Source organism: Canis aureus, chromosome 8, assembly GCF_053574225.1.
Source record: "Canis aureus isolate CA01 chromosome 8, VMU_Caureus_v.1.0, whole genome shotgun sequence".
In the NCBI taxonomy this organism is placed as follows: domain Eukaryota; kingdom Metazoa; phylum Chordata; class Mammalia; order Carnivora; family Canidae; genus Canis; species Canis aureus.
Genome location: NC_135618.1, coordinates 5858642 through 5880404, shown reverse-complemented (window position 1 = coordinate 5880404; position 21763 = coordinate 5858642). Strand labels below are relative to the sequence as shown.

The 21763-nt window shown below is 42.1% G+C and overlaps 1 protein-coding gene across 1 annotated transcript in view; it reads left to right on the top strand.

Moving 5' to 3' along the window:
• The first annotated feature begins 1904 nt into the window (after nt 1–1904).
• Nucleotides 1905–21763, top strand: part of ERICH3 (glutamate rich 3) — a 97197-nt gene continuing 77338 nt past the window's right edge. Inside the window, exon 1 of the mRNA XM_077904972.1 lies at nt 1905–2047. Within this exon, the coding sequence (XP_077761098.1) occupies nt 2025–2047 (23 nt within the window). The 5' untranslated portion in view covers nt 1905–2024. The remainder of the gene's footprint in view (nt 2048–21763) is intronic.

Below are 21763 nucleotides of genomic sequence, written 5' to 3'. Positions count from 1 at the left end.
GAGAGCGGGCTGCAGAGGTGGAAGTCATCAACACACCTGGGGACACCAGGGGAGGTGGTGTGCAAGCTACGTGTTGAAAGACGAACAGTCAAGTGGTCAAGGAAAGAAGTGTGCTCCCGTCCATGTGATAGTGAGAGATTCGGTTTTGCTAGAGTTTAGGGTAGCAGACATGGAGAAAACGGTCACTGTGGGGCTCATGAAGGATTCAGGGGTCCAGTGATGAGGGAACCTGAGCATCATGTGAAGGAAAGTGGACTCTGACATGCTCGGTGGGTCTGTATGATGGTGGGAAAGCGGAATGCACCAGTGAGCGAAGCCCACCCCACCTGTCAGTGTCGGAGCCAGAATGGAGATCCGTGGAGGGCTCAGCCCCCACGGCCGTGTCCAACCTGCCATGTGCACAGGGCGAACCTGAGGCCAGAGGTAGGTCAAGCAACAAAGAGCCTGACAAAGCAAAACAGGACTGGGGGTAGGTCATCTAAGTCCAGTGCCTTAAGCTTCCTCCACACCGAGGCCCTCCCATGTGAATCCAGGCTGCTGCACCTAAGCCCTGCCTTCCACAGGTTGGATTCATTTTTTTTATGGTGAAAATATTTATATTTGGATTTATAGCCAGCTGGACTCAGTTTAGATGGTCCCAAGTTTGTTGGCAACATCCTAAGCATCATGGTCAGGAGCCAGTGGAACATATGCTTTCTTCTCTCCATCAGGCCTGACCGAGGTGTAGACCTTGGCCACAACCTCCAGGAGCTTCTCCACAGCCTCTTTGGTCTGGTGCTGATTGGCCTGGACATCCACAATGAACACAAGTGTGTTGTTGTCTTCTGTGTTCTTCGTGGCTGACTCAGTAGTCAGGGGGAAGTTGGCTAAAAAAAACAAAACAACAACAAAAAACATGGTTTGGATTTAAACACGAGCCTTGCAGTCGCTGAGAGACGGCAGCCCCCGGCCCTGGCCCTGGGAACCTCAGGGCTCTGGGCGCTGCCTGCGGGGGCTGGGGCCCTCTGTGGGGTCAAGGGTGGAGACTTTCCCCCGAGGAAATGACCCGGTGGCCAGGCCTCGAGACCAGAATCCAAATCGAACCCCAAAAGATTGAGAAAGACCGGTCTCTTTCCCTTGACCTTGCCATCCGGGGGCCCTTCTGTACCTGCAAACCGCGCCTGGCCGCGGAGCAGCTCTGGATCCTCTTACCCTGCCCCGGCCCTTCCTTCCCCAGGGCCTGGCAGGAGGCACACCAGCCTACCCGGTGGTGTGTGTGTGTGTGCATGGGTGTGTGCACGTGTGTGCGTGCGCGTGTGTGCGCGCGCGTCTGCATGTGTATGTGTGTGCACGCGTGTGTGTGCGTGTCTGCACGCGTGTGCATGTGTGTGCGTGCGCGTGCATGTGTTTGTGCACGTGTGCATGTGTATGTGTGTGCGTGTGTATGCGCTCATGTGTGCGTGCGGGCATGTGTGTGCATCTGCGCGCGCGCGTGTGCATGTATGTGCGCGTGTGCGTGCGTGTGCGTGTGTGCATGTGTATCTGTGTGCGCGCGTGTGCATGTGTGCACGCGTATGCATGTGTCTGCGCGTGTGTGCATGTGTGCGCGTGTGCATATGTGTGCGTGTTTACGCGCGCGTGTGCGTGCAGGTGTGTGTGCGCGCGCGCGTGTGCGTGCATGTGTGTGCGTGTGTGTGTGCGCGCGTGTGTGCGCGTGTCTGTGCGCGTGTGCGCGCGCGTGGTGTTTTCAGCTGGCAGGTGCCTGGGAACCCGCGCCCGGGGCAACGAGCGGGGCGCGCGTCTCCTCCCACCTCAGGGCCCAGAGGGGCTGGAAGGAGCGGCCTCGGCGCCGGCCGCCGCGCCTGGGCCTCGCCTTCCCTGGGCGCCTCCCTCCCGGGGCAGCGGCGGGGCGGGGCGGGGCGGGGGGCCCGGGGTCCCGGGGCTGGCTCCGACCCCGCCGCCCCAGCGCGCTCCGGCCGCGCACCTGCACCTGCACCTGCACCTGCGCCTGCGCCCGCCGCGGGGCCCGCAGGGATCCTGCGAAAATGAGCCACCCTCCCCCCGCTGGGTAAGTGCCTCCGCTGCGCCCCCCGCCCCCCGCCCCCCGCCCTGCCTCGCCCTGCGGAGAAGGGGGCGCCGGGGGGGCCCCGGGGGCCCGGGGGAGCGCGCGGGGCGGGGGGCCCGTACGGCGGCTCCGGGGCGCAGCGGGCGCAGCAAGCCCGGGCTCCTACCTCCGCCCTCCCTCTCCCGGCTTCGGCTTCGGGTCGCCTCCTGACGTCTCCCTCTGGAAGGATTGAAGTCAAAGGCCGCGGAGCCAGGCGTGCACGAGGGAGGCGGACGCTGGCGGGGCGATGCAGAAGTAGGGGTCGCCCCAAATGCGCATCCCTTTGCAGACTGGGGGCTGAGGGCGAAATCCTCGCGGGGGCCTTTTGCATAGAAACGAGGTGTGAGTCGATTGGATGCTCGGGGAGCTTTCTACTGTGACGGGTGCCCCTTAGTTCAGGGTCGCGGGGATCTTTACAAGCGTGTCCCCCCTCCCTCCCCCCGGTAGGATGCTGGGGAGGAAGGAGCGAAGGAAGGAATTGTGTCCTCCTGTGTTTACACACGATCTCCGGTTGCTCTGGGCACGGTGACTCCCCAGAAGATGTATTTGGCAATTATACAATCTCTTCTAGAAAGTTAACACAGTCATTCTTGGATGCTGTTAAAAAAAATAAAAATTAAGAAAAAAAGGCCTTGGTCCTTTTGTTGGAACGGAGACTATCCAATTTCCTCCCGAATTAAACAATGTGATGCTTATTAGATGTTTTTTTTTATTATTATGATACATCTAGTAAGCAGATAATATCCTAGTTGATCTTGCAACTAATTTGAAAATGTTTTCCTTTTTAATTGGATTTATTGCACATTTTCAAGAGCGGCGAATTAGCCGAGGACAACATATTTAAGATCATTTGGAGTCTGTGACGTCTGAAAAATACCACATTAGTCGCTGGGTTTGGGGATTGACGGTCGAACTTAAAGATTTTATTTTTTAATGAATTCTCTCTGAGTGTAGTGACATAAACAAAATGTTTGAAAAACGAAAGGTATGCAAGGTGCCATGTTGGAAGTCCATTCTGCAACTTTTTTTTCTTTTCTTTTTTTTTCTGGAAAGCAATGTAGCTCTGACTCAACAAGCTTCCTCTCATTTTATCCCAAATTGACTTTGGCTTGGGTACTTTGCTGCTTTGATGCCCAACTCCTGTGCAGTTTTAGTTAGCCCTGGGTCGTGTGGGTTGTGAATGGCACTATTTCCCTGCAGCTGCTGTTTTTTGCAGCGTGTCCACATTCGGGAAAATGAATGCGTCAGTCATGGTTGTCTTCCTATGTTTTTCAAGTTTTTGGCTAAGTTAGAATCTTATTAGACCATTTAATCATCCATTTTAAAATGTGGGAAAACCTGTAGCTGCTTATTAAATTGTGCATGATTAAGATTTCAGAAACTGGAGTGAAATTTTTCCAAAGCTCCATTAGTTCCAAGCACATGCAAAAAAAAAAAAAAAAAAAAAAAAAAAAAAGAGGAACATTGATGACCTAGGGAAAGAGTATGCTTTTTTTTATATATAATAAATTTATTTTTTATTGGTGTTCAGTTTGCAAGAATATGCTTCATGGTACTCTTCAAGAAAGATACTAAGGAAAAAAATTAAAAAAAGAAGCATACTAAGGTGGCAGCACTAATGTTGCACTGAAACTGTAAGCTCCTGGAGAGGAGGCCCCATGTCTTACTAATCTTTGTGCCCCCTTTACCTAGGGACAATGTTCTGCATAAAGTAAAGCTCAGTGTTTGTTGAATGGATGGTATTTTCTGACACCGCATCCTGTCTAGAGGGGGATGTTTTCACGTAGGGAAGGGGTTTTAGAGCTGAACATTTGTTACCATGAGCCGAACAAGTGTTTACCATGCGCCAGGCTTTAGAGTAATGTTTTACATGAAGTTCCTCATTGAGTTTTCCCACCCGTTTCATAAGGCAGATTCTAGTCCCCCTCATTCTCACCGGGAAGGAAACTGAGGTCTGGAAATTTCTAAGTAAGGGGAGTGTCAGGGCTGGAAAGCAAAACCAGGTGGTCCAGTTTCAGAGCCTGTGCACTGAGCAATTCCTCTGCATTGCCTCTCATGGCCAATGGCTGAGGTGTATCGGAGCCCTAGATATATAGACAGTCTTTTTTTAAAATTTAATTTTATTATTTATTTATTTATTTTTTTAATTGGAGTTCAATTTGCCAACATATAGCGTAACACCCAGTGCTCATCCCATCAAGTGCCCCCCTCAGTGCCCGTCACCCAGTCACCCCCACCCCCCGCCCAGATATATAGAAATTCTTATCTAGATCAGATCAACATCTGACCAGTGATTCCTAACTATCTAGTATCTTGATGTATCACCAGAAAATTATTTTGTAATAGTGTGTTCATGTGTACATTTTTTTTGTTTTGTTTTTAGTTCATCGGGAGTAAATGAGAACAATAAACACAAAAGACAACGGCTCTAAATGCCTTAGAATTCACCCAAGAACAAAATTATTCAAATTGCTCAAGTTCTTTTGTCAACCTAAGTAGTGATTATTTTTCTTGCCTATGCCACCATTTGGAAATAATAAAAGTTTCAGTAGCAAATAAAAGGTTTCATTAAAGCTGAGAGAGCTTTTCCATCATTGCTGAAGCGGTTTGTACTTATTACATTTTAAGGATAAATGGTAATGAAGTGTAGTCGTACAATGAAACAGAAAGTCCAAATCCCTAAAATTCCACCAATCAATAAGTGACGCCCCGATGCTTTCCCTTGGTGCTTCCTTTGAGTTGCGCCGCTCACTTAATTACAGCATGAAACACTTGATGTAAAATTTGCAAAGGGCCTGTGCTGACTTAGTTCGGAGAGAGTTTGGAGTAAATAAAAATGGTCTTAAAAACTTCTGCCAAAGATTATAATAAAGTCTTTGAATCTGAGCTGCATTGTAATTTGGGGGAAGTCAACTATAAAATACGGCTGCTGGCACTGCCCTCTCTAATGGAATTGTTTTAGAGTGGAAAATTTCGGCTGATAGTCCCTCGGGTTTGCTACACCTCACTGCGGGTTGCTATTTGTGTGCGTGCACGTCTGTGGGTTTTTGTGGGTCGCGTGCTGGTCCCCGAGTTGTACACCCCTCGGTCATGCATGCATGAGGATGAGATGATACGGCTCTTCCGACTCCTTCAAAGGATCGTCCCTGGATCCATGGGAAGTTGACTCCCTGCGTGAAAGATAAGCGTGGCTCTCAGTAGAGATAGTCACACTCGTCTGTGAATTTGCTTTGAGGAATTGGAAGACTGGGGAGCCGTGTGGCTTACGACGAGATAAAAATGCAGAAGATGTGTGTTTGGAAAGATTGTTCCAAGGTTTAGGCACGCTTTCTGTCTTTCTTTTTTTTTTTAATGTAGGCTTACTAATGTATATGTTTTTAATGTGAACGAGGGTTTGTGTGGTGACAGGGCACAGATCTACCTCGACTTACGACGGGGTTACGATCCAACGAACCCAAGGCCAGAATGCATTTAACACACCTCACCTACTGAACATCGTAGCTTGGCCTTGCCTGCCTTCAACGTGCTCAGAGCACTTACATTAGCTCATATATTAGGGCAAAATCATCTCACACAGAGCCTGTCGTATCATAAAGTGGCAAATAGCTCATGTAATCCTCCGAACGCTGTACCAAGAGGGAACACCAGAATGGTTATCTGGCTACATACGGAATGGTTCAGGGGTGTCAGTTGTTCATCCTGGGGACTGTTTGGCGGACAGGGAGCTACCAGGCTCAGCATCACCAGAGGGTATCATATCACATATCACTAGCCCGGGACAGGATCAGAATCCAGAATTCAAAATGCTTTTCTCTTGGGTGCATATTGCTTTCGTACCCTCATAAAGTGAAAAAAAAAATCACAAGCCAAACCCTTGTACGCTGGGGACTGTCTATATACTGGAGTGTGGGTTAGAAAGAATCAGCACATCCCTAGTTCTCCCTGGTAACTCAGTTCTTCTTCATCAAAGGCAAGGTGAAAACTGCTATGAGTAGAATTGTTAATTTTTAGAATTGTTAATTTATATATATCCAAAAGTGACAAAAAAAAATCATAAACCCACCATGCCATTTACAACTGGAGTGCCTGTGGCCCTTCACCCTTTTATTTGTTTGTTTGGTCCAACAGGGAGTTTTTAAAGATTATGATATAATTAACATATAACATTAGTTTCAGGTGTCTGACATAATAATTCAATATTTGTACCTACCGCTAAATGATCAACACAGATACTGTATGATTTCACCCATATGTGGAATCTAAAACAACAACAACAAATGAACTAATAGATACAGAGAACAGAACATATTGGTGGCTGCCAGAGACAGGGGCCAGGGTCGGGGGAGGGTGGTGGTGAAGTGAGTGAAGGGAGGCAAAAGGTACCAGCTTGCAGTTGATAAATAAATCATGGTGATGTAATGCACAGTGTGGTGGCTAGAGCTAATAATACTGTTGATTTTTTTTTTAATTGGAAGTTGCTTAAAGAGTAGATCTTTTAAAGGTCTTATACACACTCACACAAAATCTGGAACTACGTGTGGTGATGAATGTTAACTAGATTTATTGTGGTGTCTCTGGCTTCCTAGCGAAGCGTAGTGCTTCATATGGTTGTAGTGACATTCCAGTTTATTCGTTGCTGACTCCTCACTCCCACCACCGAAAGTATCTGTGTCACACCGAAAATCAGACTTGACATCATTAAATATTTGAATTCAAATTGGGTAGTTTCTATTCACCCCCCCCCCCTATTTCATATTGACAATTTAACTTCAAGAATAAGTCATTTCTGGTTAAACGAGTGAATTGAATATGTCCCTTTATCTTGACTTCTTCTCTGATCATCTGTTATGGAGTCTGCTCTTTTTGTTATAGATGGGATGTCTTCCCTTATCCCTTTGCTGAACAAACCTGTTCACGTACACAGATGGGATTGGACGGGGATTTGCTGAAAGAACATCACTCACTTCTTTGAATACCTTCAGAATTATATGCCAAAATCACATAGCGATCTATTGACAAGAAATGTTTTCAGTGATCTTTCAAATGTGATCCTTCAATTGTGTTGAAAGCAAAGGATTGGACATTACTTGCAATCATATTAGTTGCCCACTCAAGAAAGTTGAGTTGTATTAACAACCCTGCAATACTTCAAATTGTCCCTTTATTTTTCAGATATTTTTCTAAGTTCAATGCACCCCAATCAGACACCGGGTGGTGGGAGGTATGGCTTTCTTTTGTAAAAATAGAAAGATGAATATAAAAGGGAAAGGAGGGGGGATCGATATGACTTGGAGGTGCATTTTTTTGTTAGGAGAGCACAGAAGAAACTATAGGGTATAGAAATTAATTCCTCTTCCCCGGGAATAGAAGCTATCCTTGCCCGGGTTGTAAGTCTCTAGGTATCCAAGAAATGCGCGTATCCCAGTATGTACACTTCTGGTGTAGAGAACAGGGTACTGTCAGGTGCAGTCTACTGAAGCATCCCATTTCCTTTCTCGTAATTTCTACTGAAGAAAGATATTTCCAACTGGGGACCGTGGAGCCTTCCCCAACTTATTTTGATTATTAATAACTACAAAAAGTTTTTCGGGGAGATGAGAAAATGGAACTTCTGTGACCCAATTTTTAAAATTCAGATCGGCCTCAAATAATCTGGGCCTAGGTGTTTATGTATTTTCAAGACTTAAAGTTTCCAGAGATACCAATTTTCAATGAAAATTTTAGATTCTGGAAGATAGCACTGAAATCATCTTTTTGACTTTAATTAATAATTTTGCTACAGACCAAGAGAAGTAGTATACAGATTGAATTATTAGATCTTTCCTGCCAATGACTTACTCAATTTCCCTCACAAATAGTTGAAAATAGTGTAGGCTTTGGAATGATTTTATAAATGTCCATGGGTTTAAAATAAATGGTTAAATTAGGTGGGGGTAAAATTTGTAAAAAAATAAAATAAACTCTAGGATTCAATATTTATATTGATCTGTAAGTATCTTTATCACCTTTCCCTAAACTTGAAATCCCAAATAATTTATTATGAATATGATTTATATATTTCAAAAGGATAAGCAAAGAGGACAATCAATGGAGCCATAGTCAAAGTAAAACCCTTGGCACTACAAACTAAAATAAATATTGTGAACTGACAGACATTTATGCTTTCAGTTCCAATTAGCTACTAAAAGTAAATGTATTTATATATAGTTGCCTCATTAAATTAATTTTTGGTTTGGGTGATCAACTACTGTTCCTGATTGCATTGAGTAAGACTTGGGCAATGCCCTCAAAGGCGACTTATTTGAGTGTATAAACGCTGCATTTTGATTTTTGTCTTAGTACCTTGCTTTGGCCTACCTCCATGGTTCTGAAATTTATGCATACAAAGAATTACTGAGTAGTGCGGCATATACACAACCATGAGTATTGTACTTTGTGGGTTAAGCTCATGATTTTTAAGGATACTTTTGACCATATATTTGCATCTTATGCTGACTGAAAATGTCAACCCAAATGTTAGATAGGATTCCAGTATACCTCTGGTTTCTAACTGATCAGAAGCTATTTGGGCTTTTTATTTTTATTTTATTTATTTATTTATTTATTTATTTTTTAACTAACTAGAAGCTCTAAATAACTATCTTCCAGAAGTTCCAAGTAGGGAACACGTCTTTCACTGACAACATCATTGCTGCAGATTGTTATATCTGAAAATATATCTGGATTAAAGTAATTTACCTGAGAGCTTGCCTTTCTGGATTAATGTCTTTCCAGAGAAAAAGAGGAAAAGATGTTACGAGTTTAGTAGATGTGGCTGAAAAATCATGCCTTACTGAAATTCTGTCAATATTAGGATTAGAAGCTTTTTGAGAGTTGTTATCAAAGCATTGGTTTTTATGGTGAGCCTCAAGACACATACTTTAAAAATGAAGAACATTTCAAAGTGTAGATGTATGGGTCAGGCTTCCTTAATAACTTTCCATTCTCTTGAGGGTTCCCCTCTGCCCTTCACTCTTCTTGTCTTCTGGTCTTTTACGTATGGTTAACTCTTTTTTTGGTCTATGGGCAGATCGCTGTGAAGTGAAATTTCTTCCGCCCAGTGCTCTGGGGGTTCTCTTTGGAGAGCTTCATTATCCTCTCCACATCCATCCAAACCACCTACACGGATGTAGTGGGATCCAGCAGGTATCTGTTCCCCTTTTGGATGGATCATCAATGATCCTTTTCTGTTTGCCAACACAGATAATCGGAATCAAAGCGTGGCTTTTTTTTTGTTCATATCTAAATCTATGTTATATATTTCAGTTGGTCATCTTTTGGGCTATGCTTGTGTTTTGGGCTGAATTGTACCTCCACCCGAATTCCTACGTTGAAGTGCTAACTCCCAGCGCCTCAGCTGTGACTGTATTTTGAGATATGGTCTTAAAGAGGTAATTATGGTTCATGGAGGTCAGTGGGGTCATTAATCTAAGATGACTGATGTCCTTATAAGGCGAGGAGCTTCAGGCACAGACACACACACAGAAAGAAGACCATGTGATAGAGGGAAAAGATGGCCATCTGTAAGCTAAAGAGGAAGGCCTGGAACAGATCTTTCCCTCGTGGCTTTCAGAAGAGGCCAACTCTGTTGACACCTTGATCTTGGACTTCTAGTCTGAACCATGAGACAATACATTTCTGTTGTTTAAGCCCCACCTACCCCCCACCCCCCATTCTGTGATACTTCATTATGGCAGCCCCACCACACTAATACAACCCGTTTGTCCCTGCTGAGGCTCTTTATTACTTGGTCCTGCAAAAGCTAAAGATGGCCTCTGTGAGAAATGTAGTTATTGAAAAGAAATGATTTAACAATATGAGGCTCATGAAGAGTGGAGATTGGAAGCCAAAAGTTGAAAAGGAAGATAAAACTCAAAGCAAACAGAAAATATGATCAAAGCACTAGTGAGGAGAAGTAATTAAGATAATAAGTCAATGGTTTCTACTGATAAGTATTGAACTTTTCTTTTTAGTCTGATTCGTAATCAAATTACTCCCTACCTCTCAGCATCTTACACTGGATGGGATAGAAAATTGAACATTTTAAGCTGGTGATCCATTTTTCTGTGACTGTTATTATTTTCGTGTAATAATAATAAACATTTATAAATTAATGAAAATTCTTAGGGCAAAATATTGAAACAAGGGAAAAAACAGCAGGGAACTAAACAGACAATATAAATTGCACATAGTAGTTATGAAACAGCATTAAAAACTAAGGATTTTAAATTGAATTGAATCATAGTGTTTTATAGTAGCAGTTAATCTGACATTCTCTATATGCCATGGATTGTAATATTTTATATTTGTGAATATTATGTGGCTCTCATATTAAGAAGTTGTTTCTCTTCATAGCTTGCTCCAAGATATTTATAATAACATTGTTTCTGTTGTTTAGATTCAAATAAAAATAATCTGCTGTAAATTAGATTAATAGACTTGGGATCTCAGATCTCTGGGTACTAGGGATCCAAGTTGTTTTTTAATTTTCTTCCTTATCTGTATTTTGAAAAATTTCTGTTTTGAGCAAAAAAAGAAAAGAAAAAAAAATAAGGATTGCTTGAAATCCTTCCATTGATGAGCATAGATTTTTGGTCATTTTCTTTTTTCTCCATTTTCCTATGTATTATCCTACTTTTAAAGCTCTGCTGGCAAAGCTATATTGTTTGAAAGGCTGTTTCTAAGACAGTACTGTTTTTAAGATCATACTAAGAAGGCAATTCCCTCATAGCATTCCAGTTGTCTTCATATTTCTCTTGTAACTACAAACATTTTGAGGGTAGAGACCATACCTCTCTACGAGGTATTTTGGTCCTCGGAGTACATCAGGACTGTGCCCTGCACTTAGCTCCATAATTACTGACATAGGTCTCGTATGTTATTGATCATTTATGATCAGTTTCAAGAGCATATTTGTTCATTCATTCAATTAATATTTACTGAGTGTGGAGTACTCAGTACTGAGTGTGGAGTGCTGGTTACTAAGCTATCATATTAAGCACTTATGTGTTCCAGTAATTCATCTGAGTTCTTGAAGAAAACCTAAACAGTTTTTCTTTTTAAAGGTTTCAGAAGTCATTGAATATCACTGAGTTTTGCTCTGCAAGGGCAGCAGGGTAATTTTATCAGTTAAGAATAAGTATCTTATCAGTTGAATACGGCAGGTAACAGAAAGCCAAGTGAATAGTGCCTTAAACCACAACAACATTTATTACTTATTTCACCAGTAGTCTGGTGGTAGGCGATTCTATTTTTTTTCTTTTTGGATTATCAGGACTTGGGTCCTTGCCTGTACAATTTTCTTGGTCTTTTCCTTAATGGTAGCCAGGTGATTACACTAGGTCTAGTCATTATAAATTTTTTTTATGAAAGCATCCAAAACAGGAAGGAAAAAGATGGCTCAGAAGGTTTTTAGATCAAGAACATTCCAGCACTTTCCTTCGATATCTCATTGGCCAGAACTGGATCCATGGGCATGCCTACCTGCAAGGGAGTGTGAGAAAGAGTGTGTTGACCTTCACAACGTCAGTAGGAGACAGACAAGGGAGAAGGAAGCGTTCGGGAATAGCTTCTGGTACCACCCCTCAGTGCCCCAAAGCACGGTACTCCAGTGGTTAGCTGCCTAGCTTTAGGCTTAGATGGTTTGAGTTCAGATTTGCCACACAGCTGGTGTGAGGCCCTCCACGAATTCTGTATAATCTGTCTGATTCTGTTTTTTTATTTTTCATCCATGTGCAAAATATGTCTGTTGTGTAGGTTGTTGTTGTGGGCACTAAATGCAATCCTCTAAAACATTTAGCACAGGGCCTGCCACATGGTAAGTGTTAAACCTGCTAACTCAGTGCCTGGTAACACTGAGGTCGGTACTAATGTACGTGAACAAGCCTGAATTTCTGTAGGAGAACTTGCACACCCAAGTCCTGAGCTAGATGTAGAGTTGGGTTAATTGGACAAGGCACTCTGGAGAGATCAGTTTTGGGAAAGAGTTTTGGATGCATGCATAAAAGATACACAGAGATGCATAAAATATCAGGAAACCTTTAAAGAGGGTAACAAGTACTCTGTGAGTACATAGTACACGTATCCCCCGATTATCACAAGTTTGCATTAAGCCACTTTGCTTTTACTAAGGACCTATTTTACTAAGACCTGGTTTTGCCAGTGGAAAGAAGTCTGAAGATCTTTGCTTTTATAAAACAAGGAGAAAAGCAAGACCAGCCTGGAGCGTGTGTTTGCGGAGAGCCTTTAGGGAGGCCCCGCAGATGCTGAGCCGCAAGAGTGGCTGCGCCAAGCTCTTCCCCTCAGCCACCACGGCTTTGAACTGTGCTTGGACCTGTGCTTTAGATTGGTTTCTTTTACTCATTTGTTAGCAAGATGCGTCCTAAGGTATTAGAAAAGCTTAAGGGGGGTTATTTCTTGGGTCTGGGAATATGCAGAAATGTTTTCATGTAAATCAATGGTAATTGCTTCCTTATGGCATTTTGGTTCATGAAAGATTTCATAGAACAGTCTGCTTTTGGTTAGCGGGGAAACCCGAATTATCGTTGTAGTTGTCATTGCTTGGGCAATCGTAGCCCTATGACTTCGAATAAGTGAGAGGAGACAACATCACTTGTCCGTTTAGCTGACTCTTAGGAGCATGCGAGGATGCCATAAAACCAAGTGAAAGCTGGCCTGGCCTGAGAAGTTGATACTTCAAATTTGGTGCTGCTCTTAGGTTCCACTTACTGTCTCTTGCTCATTTTTGGAACCTCAGGTCCAACAACTAAATGTACATACTAGGGTCTTTGTTTTTGATTTTGGTTTTTTGGTTTTTTTATCATTTTTTTTTAATTGGGAGATCTTTGCCTTTTATACTGAGTCAAATTAATTTCAGATTTATTTCTGTTCATCTTTTAAAAGCGAGTCTGAATATTTCTTCCCCTTGAAATCAGTACTTTGGAATCTCTCAAACTACCAGCAAATGATAGTTTCACCATAATTCATAGGGATTTACATAAGGTTATCACTGTTAAATTCTTCTTTCCTATAAATTTTTCTTTCCTCTCAGTCAAACTTGAGACTTAGAGCTTTGGCCTAGGCTGGAATCTTCCAGAATGGCAAGTGGGCTTAGGGAGTGAGTGAGGCTGACCTGAGGCTGCAGTCTATGTAGAGGAGTATTGAGGTTCCGCTCGTGAGGAGATTGGCCCACGGAATCAAAAAACACCAAAAAATAAAAAAATAAAAAAAGGAGAGCCTGAAGTTTCAGGGGCAAATGGAGGGGCATGGGGCAAGAACCAGATCCCGAAGTCCTATTTCAGGCAGCAGGGGAGCTCAACAGAAGGCTAGAGAATTTCAAAGGGGGCACAAACAAGGGCTTGAAGTCTCTGGAAGATTGGAGCTGTGTGAAAATCATCTTATTTTTTGTGTTCTTCCACATGCAAACAAAAAAGGTATTCCACAAAGAAAATCACTGTTTCATTTAAAAAAAATATGAGGAAAGCATGCGGTAGTAGAAAGAGGAATGGGTTTGGGGTCAGAGAGACATAGCTTTGAATCTCAGCTGTGCCTTATGCAGGCTTAGGAAAGTTAATTTCTCTGGGTCTCACTTTTCCTCTTTCAAAAACCGGGGCTAATAAATACCGCCCTTGCAGGAATATTGGCACATATTAGAGACTCAGTGAGCGGCAGCTATTGTGTGTTCATTTTGATCTTTGGGCAAAGCATATGCTGCTTAAGTCTTTTTGGTTTGTTTTTTTCTGATTTTTCCAGCTTTGTTAAGATGTACTTGACAACACGGTGTAAGTGTAAAGTGTACAACGGGATGGTTTTATAGATGGATGAATTTTGAAATGATAGGTTAGTTAACACATCCTCCAGTCTTTCGCATCTAATTCTTAAAGTACCTCAACTCAATGGTAACCTCCAAATTCATCGAGCGTTTACTATGTGGTAGGTAATTGGCTAATTTTTTAGTATTGACTCCTGTGATGCTCCAAGTGACTTTCTAAAGGAGCACTATTCTTTTTATTCCCAAGTTCAGAGGAAGATACAAGGTCCAGGGAATTTAAGTACCTTGGCCCTTGTTGCTAATCTCCTGGAGATAGTTCAGATAGTAGCCGAGATAGTTAAATAGTTCGGATTCAAGCTCAGGAAACTCTACTTGAGACGTGAAACTCTCAACCACCCTCCTCTGCCTCCTCGAGACACAGCAGGAGCATTCTGGTGGTAGGATAATCTGAGTCCTGCTGTTTCCCTGCTTAAAACCCTCCACTGTTGTTACAAAACCGACCAGTCCCAGGCTCGTGGGGCTTGCCACCTCCCATGTCACCCCTTTGACTTGTAGACAGTTTTGCCTTTTATTAAGCCAAACTGTCCTCCCTGTACTTTCACTCATCATTTGAGATGATCCTCCCTGCTTAGCCACGCTCACAGGTCAACTGGTCACTTCTGATCCCCGTATGCTTTCTCTTCTCTAGGCCCAGCTCTTCGGGACTGTTGAGTGTGCTTTGTAGGACACAGTTCAGCTTAGCGGTTAGAACAGAACAGTCCCTGGTTTTGAACTGCGGATCTGCCTTTGGCTGGTTGTGAGCCACTTATCCAAGCACTCCGTACCTTAGTTTACGCTTCTGTGAAGACGGTGGATGATAGTACTTTGTCGGGTGTTTTGAGAATTAAAATCTATAGTGCATAGAGTGTTTTCTGTGTGCACTACAAAAACGTTAAGGGATCCATAAATACTGGTGATGAAAATTATTGGTTTCTAGAACTTTCCCTCCTGCCACCTTTCCTCCAAATAGCCCCCCTTATCTCCCTTGGTTTACGTACTATTTTTCTATTAATGACTATTTCTTTAAGGGGGCCACAATTTTTTTTTTTCTGATCAGAGAATTGAAATTTTGAAGTGTCCAGAGAAGAGCTTAGAGGCTCAAACCTCTTCTTTTGGGACCTGTCCACCCTCGGAGAGTCCCAGGCCTACTGACTTCCCATGCGCTGTTTTCCTATTGCCTCATCTGTGAACATTGCAAAACTATCCCGCCAGCAGTTGGCACAGTTGGAGACTAGTTTTGTTTTTACTCGTCACTTCAAACCATCATATTAAGGCTATAAATAAAATAGTATTATGGTTTTCATCTGTCTGCATCGTTGGAATAAGCTGAGAGAAATTGTAAATCAATATTTAGCATAATTGCTGAGATCTGGCAGGTTTGGATACAAATAAAAAGAATGAAGAATGTAATATAAAATCATTTATATAATATTAGCTCAATCACCCTCTATAAAGTGGCAGGCAGCAGAGACTCATGGTCTAATTTTAGTTGGCAAAGAATTTTCTTGTAAAGGGTTGGAAAATAATTGACCCTTATGTCAATTACTCTTCTGTGTCAGCCTTTCTTCGAGTTTCCTCAAAAGGTTTTTGTTTTTGTTTTTTTTTCCCTTCCTCCCTAGGAATTTTTCTTTCAATGCAGTTTTGTAGCTTGCTGCAAAAACATTTATTTGACAAAAACAAAACAACAAAACTAACATTGTCAGCATGATCATCCACACTGAGCTTTCTGAATTTTAAAGAAGCCGAAATATGTAAAGCATGCTTTTGAACCTTTTTTGGCATAAACTACTTTCGGTTATTATCCTGCAGCAAAGAAGAGGTGAGGATCCTTACACACGGATTTTTTTTTTTTTTAGGATATCTTTCAAAGAATTAGACCCATATATTTTGTTTCCAATAACTGATTTATTCATTCATTCGACGACTGTTGGCGGGGTGCTTACTGTAGACACGGCGCCACGGTGCAACCTATACGAATCAAGAGGGAGTGGTCAAACATGATGAAGGAAATTCTGGTGCAAGGTAGGGAGACAAGGGCCCTCGGAAAGGGACAAGTGCAATTCTGTGGGGATTCCTGTGACATTCGGGCATCTTCTGTGTGAGTCCTTTGATCTGAGTTTACTGAAGAGCTATGCCTACTTTTATAACCTCAGTGTCCTGAATATAAATGAGAGAGTTGACTAGACCTCATGTGGTCATTTCTATAATCCCGTAGCTCCAGGTAAATACATTTCCAGACCAGCACACTTAGATCATCCACTTCAGGAAGCAGTCACAGCGCTTGGCTTCGTGGTGATAATTGCAAAGAGAAAATTGAATTCACCAGGGTCATGCATCTTGTAAGGGGTGGCATTAGAATTTGACCTCAAGCCTTCTAGCCCCAAATCTCATCCTTTTTTAATCTCATCAAATTTACTTTGGGCTGGAGTATTTGATATAGATTTATTTGCCTTAAATAACTGCAGGAAAATCATTGCACCTGTTAAGAGTTAAGGTGTCTAGTCACGTATTCCTTAAGTTTTCTCAGGCTTAAATGACAGACATGCGGTTTTCAGTGATGGGAAGCCGCATAGTTTTTTTTTTTTTTTCTTTATTTTTCTGGTTACTGGTGCTGCTTTCAGGTTTTTAATTAATTAATTAATTTATTTTTAAACTTTCAGTTATTTTATTTGGGGAAGTTGTTCCCGTTTAGATTGTATTGACCTCTTTGCTATGAATCTTGCTGAGATTCAAAATCTTAGTCTTGGTTGGTTTGGCTTGAGTGTGATGAGTTTCCTCATAGAGCTGAAGTTCTGTGGATTTTTACAGATCCTGTTGATGGGCAGGGGGAAAGGCATTTGGGTCAGGAGGTGGAGCTCCATTGCTTGTGAATTGTTGACACAATGGCAGTCAAACCACAATATCGATACCACACTATGTATTTAACTTGCTTTCCCAATGCAAGGACTTGATAAGTGAGTTGCAGAAACATTTTATCTGGTTGTCATTGCTAGAAGCCTGCCGTGGCACTGGAGGCTTGATGTGGGCTCTCCTTGAACACTATCAAACTCTGCAAATTACAGATTTAGTGACCTCTGAAATGCAAAGCACCTCTCGATTAGGCTCTTCATCTTTAGTAATAAAACTGTGCTCATTCACCTAAGTCTCATTTGATTTTGTTGAGCATAAAATGATGTAATCAGTTTTTCCAGATTGGTAGGTGAGTTGAACCTTTCCATTTGTGGCAATGTAAAGAGATATCTTGCATAAAATCTCTTGATTGAAATGCTGCCGAAAATGTCAATGTGTTTGCTAGGGTCCTCATGTTCTTTTTGTTGAGGATAGGAAATGGTCGAACGGGTATATGAGCCCCTTTGGTCAAATACTGCATATGGAAGATGAATTTCTGGATGAAACTGTGTAAGGCATACTTCTATATGTTGACTCCTACAACCAATCATTTTATTTAATAGCTCCTGTGATATATCTTGCCACTTACTTTTGAAATTTAGTTAGTGGTGTGCTGGTAAACTGGCTTTTCAGAAAGAAAAAGAGCCCTGATTTATAGTATTTGTTAATTTTTATAGTGTAAATATTCCCATGATGGCCAATTTCCAGCTATCAATGGCTTGCAAAACTCCTGAAAAAAAAAATGAAAAAAAAAAAAAAAAAAAAACTCCTGAAAATTTCAACACTTATCTCATTAGGGCCAGTATGAGTCAACTCCAGCACTCCACAGTTATTACTTTTAAAATATAGTTTTATATGCTTTCTAATTGTCTTATGTGTAAAATCCTTCTCTCTAACCTCATGTTGAGGGTTTTAATGATGGGGACCCTGCCATATTCTTGTGTATATCCTCTTTCTCCGCTTCCCCAGATTTAACTACATATGTGTGGTAATTAAGCATGCATAGTAACCTATTACATCAATATGAAGATGATTCTTTTTTTCACATTTTAACATTGCTGAAATAATTTGTGCCCACACCTGTGGCTTGCTAGAGTGCAATTGGCAAAATTTTCCTCTTTCTTAGTGTTTCATGTAATCATTATTTGCATTTAATGAAATACGTTAAGTGACATTAATTGATGTTTGACATGAGTCCAGTTATATCCTATGGGCTAATCGGTCTTTTTACATGTTGTATTTACCTAAAGAAGTTTTCTCTCTATGGTTATCCTTATGAGAAAAATCTATTGTTTGAATATTGGTGCCTTCCTGGACCTCTTGTTCTTTTGTCTTAGTGCTCACATTTGGCAGATCCAATTTATTTTGTACATCCTGGTGTGGTGCCAAGAACTGCCTCCCTCCATCTGGGAAGTGTCCTTTTTGAAAGTGAGGATCACTGGCATGATTGATCATGGTCATTGGACAATATATATTATTGCCATGACATTCAGCACCCAGTGTCTCTGCTCCCTGGCATCTGGCATATAGGAAGAGCCTCGTGATGGGCAGAATGATGACCCCTCAAAGAAGTCCATCTAGGTCTCAGTCTTCAAAACATGTGAATGAGTTAATTTTAATAGCAAGGGGAAATTAAGTTTGCACATGGAATTAAGGTTGCCAATCAGCTGACCTTAAAAGAAAATGAGAAGAGCCTCTAGAATGTGGAAAAGATCTTTTCTTAGAGTCTCCAGAAGGAGTACAGCCCTGATGACACTTTGAAGTTAGTCTAATGAGACCCACTGTGAACTTCTGACCTCCAGAAGCATAAGATAACAAATCTGTGTTGTTTAAGCTGCTAATGTGTGGCCCTTTGGTACAGCAGCAATAGTAAACGAGTACAAGCTTCATTAATTCAGATAGGCAAAGTCACAATGTGATCTAAATAAAACTGGTGGGGTCAAAATTATTCTTTATATTCTTTCTGAACAAGTTTGCTAGGGAACTCTGTATCACGTAGCGGGTTGCAGAAATCTATATCGGAGAATAAGATAATTTAAAGATTTCAGAATTTTTTTTATGCTAAGGATATGGCTAATTACAAATGAAAGTTATATATTTGTTAATTTTGTCCCTAAGAATTTTCCTTTAAAAGTTTTCTGTTTCTGTGCTGGAGGTTTTATGGAATTACACTTTTCTGTGAATACTTCACGGTTATCTTTCTGTCATCTTGGTCCCCACCTTTGCAAGCCCGGGTGAGCGGTGTTTCACTGTGATTTGGCACATCTTATCAGGAACCAGTTTTAGGTTAGGTGATCTTTAGTGACTTAAACTAAGGCTTTTTCTCATTCACAAAATGAGGACAATTATGCCTTCTGTCAGAGACTACATGCTCGTGGCCTCCCCAAATTCATACGCTGAGACCACAATCCCCAGTGAGATGATATTTGGAGCTGGTGCTTTAGGGAGAGACGGGATTGGGGATGAAGCCCTCATGATGGAATCAGTGCCCGGAAAAAAAGAGACGAAAAGGAGCTTGTTCTGTGCCATGTAAGAATACCGGGAAGGTGGCTGTTTGTCACCAGGAAGAGGGCCTCGCCCAGGGCCTGACCTGCTGGCATGTTGACCTCAGACTTCCAGGCCCAGAACTGTGAGAAGCAATTCCCTATGTTTAAGCCACCCAGTCCGTTTTACAGAGCCTGTGCAGACTAAGATAGGAATGGGCACCAAGAAGTGGAATGCTGCTGTGACAAATGCCTGAAAATGTGGAAGCAGGTTTGGAACTGGTGATGGGGTGGTGACTGGAAAAGTTGTGTGATGCAAAAGCTTTTTTTTTTTTTTTTTTTCCAGCTTTGCTGAGCTGTCATTGATATATAACATCGTGAAAGGTTAAGGTGGACCACATGATGATTTGATGTATGTTTCTATTGCAAAATGATTGCCACAACAAGGCTCCTTAACACATGCATCACCTCGCATAATTACTTTTTTAAAGATCTAATTTCTTGGCAACCTCCAAGTATACAATACATTGTTAACTGCAGTCACCGTGCTGTACATTAGATCCCCAGGAACTAACTCATCTTGTAACTGGAAATTTGTACCCTCTCACCAACATCTCTTCATTTCTCTCCTGGCAACCATCACTCAGTATTTCTGTTAGTTCATTTAAATAAAAATCTCCATACAAGTGAGATTGCACGGTATTTGTCTTTCTCTGACGTATTTCATTACCTTAGTAGAATGCTCTAAGATCCGTCCATGTTATTGCAAATGGCAGGATTTCCCTTTTTTTAATGCTGAATAATATCCCATTGTATGTATAGTCACCACATTTTCTTTATCCATTTATCCATTGATGGACACTCAGATGGCTTCCAGGGCTTGGCTATTATGAATAATGTTGCAGTGAACATGGGGGTGCAGATAACTCTTCAAGATCATGAACTTCACTTCTTTTGGATATATTTCCAGAAGTGGGATTGCTGGATCCTACGGGAATTCTATTTTTAATTTTTTGAGAAACCCCCATACTGTTTCCATAGTGGTTGTACCAACTTACCGTACCACCAGGAGTGCACAAGGGGCCCCTCTTTTTGAGAATAACCATCCTAACACAGGTGAGGTGATACCTCATTGTGGTTTTGATTTCTATTACCCTGATGATCAGTTGAATATCCCTTCACATACCTGTTGGCCATTTGCATAATTTTATTTTTGGAAAAAAATGTCTATTTAGGTCTTCTGCTCATTTTTAATTAGATTAGTGTTATTATTATTATTGTTTGCTATTGAGCTGTATGAGTTCCTTGTATATTTTGGATATTAACCCCATATCAGACATATGGCTTGCAGATATTTTCTTGTGAAGGGATTTTCTTGTGATTCTGGTGAGAGCTCAAAAAGAAAAAGGAGCTGGAGAGAGGGCTTCCTTCTTAGAGAACACATAAATAATCACGTATTATTGTTGGTTAGAAATGTGGCTGGTGAAGGTCATTCCAATGAGGTCCGAGGCAGAAATGAGAAACATGTTATTGGAAATTTGAGGAAAAGCTGCCTTTATTATAAAGTGGCAAAGAACTTGGCTGAGTCGTGTTCATGTTCTAGTGTTTTGTGGAACGGAGGACACTCGAGGCAGTTAAGTCACTTGCTCCCAGGCATGGAGCCAGCAACGGTGAAGCCAGGATTGCAGTGGAGCTGGGGTCTTAACCGCTCCCTCTGTCTCTCCCACCAAGGGTAGTGGGACACTACCCCACTGGGGACAGTGTGGGAACAGGCAGTGCTGGGAGGGGGGTTAAGTTCAAGAGTGCTAAGGCCAGAGGGAATTCTTCTATCCCTGTGATCACAAGAAGGGTTACCTACATCAGGCTTTCCAATGACTGACTCACAGTAAGTGATAATCTTGTTTTAGAGCTTTTCCATTTTAGGAAGATGGAAGATCTATAATAGCTTTCATTCCTGGACCTAAAAGAAATCAAATGAGACTCTGCGTGAGGAGGGGCTGTGTAATCTGCTAATGGGATGGGGATACTATAGTTCTTGCCCAGCTTAGGGCACACTGTCTGACCTGGCGGCACTTAAGCACTCATTATTTCTTTGTGAGGGAATCAGCCTCTGACACAGGAAGAAATAAGGATGCCCCCCACCCCACACACGCACGCACATACACACGCGCACGCACACTGTGTGTATCCACGCATACTTCCCCCACTAGATTGGGAACTCCGTGGGTGCGGTGTCCACACCATCTCTAGATCCCCAGGATCTAACGGAATGCCCTGAAAATAGTCAGTGGCAATAAATGTTGGAATTAATAATATTAGAGTGCTTGTCTTTCCAGATGGGGTTTTTATGGGGTACATTCTCTTTGGGGCAGGTGGAGAGATGGATAGGAATCACTGACTTTGCTCCTCAGGGCCCCATTTACACATCCTACACGGTGGAGGGCAGGGGTTCGAGGGGTG